Source organism: Andrographis paniculata, unplaced genomic scaffold (genome assembly GCF_009805555.1).
Source record: "Andrographis paniculata isolate CXL003 unplaced genomic scaffold, ASM980555v1 Contig54END, whole genome shotgun sequence".
Classification (NCBI taxonomy): Eukaryota; Viridiplantae; Streptophyta; class Magnoliopsida; order Lamiales; family Acanthaceae; genus Andrographis; species Andrographis paniculata.
Genome location: NW_026137589.1, coordinates 1,666,198 through 1,672,938, shown reverse-complemented (window position 1 = coordinate 1,672,938; position 6,741 = coordinate 1,666,198). Strand labels below are relative to the sequence as shown.

The 6,741-nt window shown below is 30.8% G+C and overlaps 1 protein-coding gene across 1 annotated transcript; it reads right to left on the bottom strand.

Moving 5' to 3' along the window:
* Positions 1 to 1,030: 1,030 nt before the first annotated feature.
* Positions 1,031 to 2,125, bottom strand: LOC127255853 (uncharacterized). Its single transcript, XM_051281605.1, has one exon. It carries the CDS (start codon positions 2,020 to 2,022, stop codon positions 1,183 to 1,185), a length of 840 nt encoding a protein of 279 aa, XP_051137562.1. The 5' UTR covers positions 2,023 to 2,125; the 3' UTR covers positions 1,031 to 1,182.
* Between the last annotated feature and the right edge of the window lie 4,616 nt (positions 2,126 to 6,741).

Here is a 6,741-nt window from a genome sequence, read left to right as displayed (position 1 = left end):
AAATTTAGAAGAAATTATGTGACAAGCCACATTATTACAGCATCGTCAAGCTGCAGCACATCCACACGATTACTGAAATTTGCTATAATACGCAATACATGTTGTCTCTGTGTTTTTGGTGAATTTATTAATTAGTAATATTATACTCCCTCGATCCACAAACTAATGTCTTACTTTCTTATTTGGGACCTTCAACAACTATTGTCCTATTTCCTTTTTTAAACACAAATTTTATATTTTTACCTTTCATTCATTTATTATTTTTAATTTCTATCATACAATTAAAGGTAAATTTGTCAATTTATAGCAAAAAGACAATCACTAAAAAACAAAACAGATCGGAGGGAGTAATATAGAAGTTGTATATATAATTATATAATAATATATTAGATGCGTATTTTGTAGAAACATTAGAGAGCGAGCATGCATAACTTATGAAAATAACTGAAACATATTTCCGGCAAAACTGCACTGTTTTGAACTTATCATAACGTCTTATTAATTCTCTCTTTACTTAAATTACATTTTCATCCAAACAATATATATATATATATACAAATTAATTTCCAACCATTTTCTGATTATTTTAACTTGTTTTTTTTTTCAATACTTTTTTATTATTATACAATCCAACTCTTCAATCTATAAACATAACACCTCTTGTTTATTTGTTTTAAATTTTGTTTGTTCTGAATAGTAGTTTGAATATGATTTTTTGCATGAGAAAATGGCCATTTTCTGATAAAAATTTGGGATTGTTGTATAGTGAAAAAAACTCAAATGAAAAAAAAAAAAAAAAGAAAAAAAAAAGAAGTACAAACCCTCTATTCTATTCGACAATTGAATAACATTAACATTCAGAATTAGTGGTAGGGTATTTTGCACATATATTACTACAAACATGAGGTTTATTTTTTTGTTTATTATAAATCTGGACATTATAAATATTGATTAAAATCAAAATAAAGTTGATGATACGTAGAAATCAATTAGGGTTAAGATAATTAATTCCAAAGTAAAACAATAATAATAGTAATAAAGGATACAAATTATCTTCATTAATTAAGCATAATATTATATTCGTTTATTTGATTTCCAGGTGATCGAAATGACTAACAATATTAATAATAATAATAATAACAACAATGAAAGACGTTCCAGTGACTAATTAATTAATTTAATTCAAATAGTTTTATTGGCGGCGATCTTGGCGGCGCCGCCGCCGGGATATGCCCGGAAACGGAAATCAAGAAACAGTGCGAAAAGCGAAACGGCGAAGACGGAGCTGAATCCCCACGTCCAGAAGCCGGAGCAGCCGCCGGCGCCGTTGGTGAAGTGGAGGTAAAGCATCACCGGCGAGATGACTTTTCCGAACAGGAACTGCCCGATCTGGCAGTCGGTCAGGCGGCGCTTCCACCGCGGCCGCAGCCCGACGGCGGTCATCAAGTAGTAGCAGTACATGACGACGTGGACGGAGCCGTTGGTGACGACGCCGATCGGGAACATCGACTGTGACGTGGCGACCCAGAGATAACACATCACCAGCACCACCGCGTGGTGGTACACGTGGAGGAACGAGAGCCGTCGATTGCGCGAACGGCTCAGGAGGATCAGCGCCGTATCGGCGAATTCCAGAAGCTTCGAGAGGTAGAAGACGTAGCCCCAGAAGAAGATCGGCCCCCGCGGCGGCGTGCTGCCGGCGGGGAAGCAGAGCAGCCACGTCACGCCGCCGTTCTCCTGCATTTGGTGGGCGGTGGCGAGGCCGCAGCCGATCACCATCACCAGGGACAGCAGGCAGAGAATCACGTTGTGCGCCGCCGCCGCCACCGCCAGGGCCGCCGCGGGGAGCGTCGGCAAGTGCCGGGAGTTGCGGAGGGAGAGGGTCAGGACGAGGTAGCCCACGACGGCGCCGGCAAGGAATAGCGGCGACGATCCGACGGTCTGGCCGGGCTTCCATTCGTACTGGCTGATGGACGGGTGGTCCACCAGCCAGTAATGGACTGCCGCGTAGAGATTGCTCATCACGCGCCGCCGCCGCGTCTGACAACTTTCTTGCTGCTCGCCGGAATTTCACTCCCGCCGCGCCGTTATATGGTGTATAATGTGTGTGTAGATACAAAATGTAAGTTCATTAGTTCAATACGATAGTCTCTTTATAGATATATATATATATGTGCATATGTATATATATTAATTGTATGTATATATAAATGTGTGTGAGAGAGAATGGTTGTTTGAAGGTAGGATGACGTGTTAATTCGGTGGGTGATATTTGACGGAATTAATGTTTAAAATAAAATAATTAAAGCTTAATTGTACTATTCAATTTATTTCTGGCTTTATAACTGTAGTATTCCTCCATGTCGCAATTGTTTGGTAAAAAGTAAGGCCATCACAACACAGAAATCCATCCAGGGTTTCTTCCAATTCTCTCTCCTGTGCAACGTCAGTTTCTCTCTTCGCCACGTCACGAAGAACTCCAACTATATTTTACATTCACATCAAAGAACCCTTTAAATTTATGAATATTTTTATGTATTTTTATTTATTATTTGTATTGCATGTAATTTTAATTAAACAAATGTTATAATTGAATTAACAGATATTTAATTAAATATTTTACAAAAATATGCATTAAAAAGTTACATAAAATATAAAAATATTATATTAAAAATTATAGTTATTAACAATATTATTTTAATAAAAAAATAAATATTAAATAAAACTCATATAATAAAATTTAAATCTAATATTTTAATAAAACAAATTATTATAAATATAAATAAAAAAGTATATATTATAAATATTATTTTTAATATTTATTGAATAAAAAAGTGGACCATGGCCCACAAAAATTAGAAGAAACGGTACACTCGCAATGTACCGTTTCTTATGTTAATTGGTGTTTTAATTTTTTTTTTATTTAATAAATGATGACGTGGGAGGCGCTTCTCAACAAGCGTCTCCCGTTGTGGATGCCCTAAGCATACGGTAATATATTAGTATAAAAAGTAATGATAATTGTGTAATAATAATAAAAAAATATGGATAATTTTATAGTGATATGGTTATTTATGGAAATTGGACTATTGTTTTGAGATGGACAAAAATAATAAACAAGATTATTGTATTGGGATCGGATGGAGTATAATTTATTTAATATTTAATTGATAAATTAAAATAAAAAATTAACGATATAATTATATATTAATTTAGATAGTTTTGAGGAAAAAAGGCAAATTGTATATAAATACATAAAAATTATATTTTTAACACTAAAAATAATTATAAAAAATTGGGTTTGGGGGCAATACCCCCAAACCCTTGTGTAGTTCCGTCCGTGGGTGCACCTATACTGAAGTTTAAAAATATATTATGTATAATTATATAAATTGGGTAAACTATTTTTTAGTCTCGTAACAAAATCATCTTATCATTTTAGTCTCGTAAGTGAAGTCTGTCGCAAACTAGTCTTATAAGTGGAAAATTTTCGTTGTTTTAGTCCTCCGGCGCCGAAGACGTCTGCATGGCTCACTGAAATCTACTCGTCCGCTAGATGTCCCGCCAGATCAGCGACACCTGGCGGACACGTGGATTTTATTTTATTATTTATTTTTTTTAATTTTTTTTCAATTGGACCAAATAAAAAAATTAAAAAAACAAATAAAATTAAAAATAAATTAAAAAAAATTAAAAAATGAAAAAAAAAATTCCACGTGACTAAAAAAACAGTTACGGGACTAAAAAAATAATTTACCCGATATTTTTAAGTTACCAATAGGTCCTGAATAGATTCATTGAGCATCTTATCCACATCAAAACTCTATATATACAAGTATATATTGAAAGTTATAAGCATTAAGGAATGTATTTATAGGATGGAGAAATTTATTGAAAATATCAAAATGCCGATTCATTGTATCGAATATATTAAAAATTTCGGTATATTGAAATTCTCGGTATGGTATCGATATCATACCAAAAATTTGAAATGATATTAGTATTTATTTTTGGAAAGTCCAGTACTTCAGTATTACACCGTACCGATAATTTTTTATTAAATAATTTAATTATTAATATAAATAATTAAATAATATTTTTAAAAAAAACTAAAAAACCCTAATCTCATACATTCACACATAGCCGATGCCGTGCTCCTCGGCAATCTTTGAGCCAATGCATTATGATATTCTTCACCAATTTCTCGAGCATTGCAGTCAGTATATAAGTTTTGATCAACAAATTTACTAAATTTCATTCGATCGAATCTACTACAAATCTATTTTGCCATTTTTTTGAAGACTATGAATAAAAAAAATTACGGTGAAATATATTTCGTCATATCTCCTTTAATATCATCTTTTTAGCTAAGTTATATAAATTGCATTATATTCATATAAAATAGTAAGAAGATTATCATTTCCGATTTTAAACTACAATTCTTTGAAATGCAGTTAATCATTTATCTCAACCATACACTCTCTATTAGTCTCATGAATTACAATTATTTGAGCATGATTCAAAGATGTAGCTGTTACTATTTATCTAGGGTGTGTTTGTTTGGGATTTGAATTTTGAGTTGGGATTTGAATAATAAAAATTTTGAATTTGAATAGTTGTATGATGTGATATAAATAGGTATTTGATGTGATGTTTTGAATGTAGAATTCATTTTTAGTATAGTATAAAAAATAAAAAAATAGGTATTTGATTTGATATTTTTGGAAGAAAAAAATAGGATGAATAATGTATTTAAAATTCAATCCCCCAAACAAACACACCCTAAATAGTGAATCTTCAGGATAGCATAGTTCCTCCATAAGTAAATTTATTGTTGGCACGGGACTTGACTTTTGTCAGAAAGATACTCAGCATCTACATATTCAATCAACTAATGTTGGAATTACTTTGAATATGATATATTGGGATTAATCATTCTTTGAAGATAACGAAAAATATGTTTGATCACTAAAATTTTCTAATAAGTTTACAACAAATGCTATATCTAGTTTTGTGCAATTAGCCAAATACATCAGTGCACCAATAGCACTTAAATATGATACTTGGGGACCAAATGTGTTTTCATTCTCTTTTTTCCGTTCGAAATGATCCTTGGTATGATCACGAGTTCCAATGATCATTGAAGTACTCAATGAATATGTTTTATATGTGGAAAATTATTTGAAAATCTTTTGAGTACATGATATTGATGCATGGAAATTTTATTTTTAAATGTTCAATTTGTAAATCAAGTAAAATTTTATTTTTTTCGAAATCTTTGATTTCAAATTTTTTTTTCGAATATTCAATAATTTCTTGGAGCTCTTTAGAAGTTCTGGTTAAATTTACATCGTCCACATAAACAACTATATTATCTTTTCTTCCACTATTTTTTATAAAAATACATGAGAAAATAGAATTATTAGTATATCATTCTTTCATTAATAATGATTAAATTAGACAATTAAACCACATATGACTAGATTGCTTGAGGTCGTATAAAGACTTTTATAATTTGATAAAAACAATATTCTTTTGGTTTTAATTTGCATGTAACAGATATATTGAATCATTGTATAAATATAAAAATATATATATATGGCAATATATGATTAGAGAGAAAATCGGCCAATTTCAAAATTTGGATGGACAGATCTGTAAATATATGATATGTCCAAGAAACCTTAATCAATAGCAAAACTTAATCCAACAATCACAAATATTCTCAAATACCAACAAAAATTAGACAACTCCATTTTAAAATAATTTAAATTTTTTTTATCAATAGATAATTTAATCAGATATTTAGATCTTGTGAAAAATTATGACAATAACGACAAAAAAAAAGGTCATAGATTTTGGTGGGGAGTAGGAAACCTTTTAATTGCATGTCTACATTGATATTATTGCTATTTTTCAAAATTTCAAAACTTATCTCTTTGTTTACCTAGGTTGTGTTATATATATGTATATATATATATATATATGTGGGTATGGTTGCGCTAGTAATGGTATATAGATTATATAAATATCACTATTAAATGAATCATATAAATAAACAGTTAAGATGTCCGTCAGACATCTACTCAAATTTTCATGGATTGTCAAACTCTCAAGATATCGAAATGTGATTTCATCTATTACTGATAAATAAGTTTCATTAATATCAATTATTGGTCTCTGTAAAAAACCTTGTGTCTCAAGTCTTGCATTATACATGAAAATTTTATTATTCTCATTTTATTTTTGAACGAATACTAATTTATAGTCAACAGATTTAACACTTTCAGTTGTTTGAACAATAAGTCCAAAAACTTTTTGTTTTTTTAGTGAATTTAATTCAAACTAAATTGCGTGTTATATTATATGCAAAAGCGGTTCCTATTATCGTATCATTTCGGTTCAAATATTTTCCAATAGTACATAATTGCTTGAAATTTTAATAACACTATTCTTTCCAGAAAGTTTTGTCGGTTTCAAATGTCTTGAATGATCAACAACTTGACTCGGTGGATTGTACATTGATAAGAAAACTAGCGAATAAATAACAAAAACCATAAAAGAAAAAAAAAAGATGAAACACATGATTTGTTCACTTATTTTGGTCTAATCGTGATCTATACCTAAGGAATGTCACCTCTGGATTCATCCACTATCATCAAGAATGTCAGTATAATTATTTTAGAAGTAAAAAATACCAAAACAACAATCACACAATCCTATCGGTAAACACCATGATCA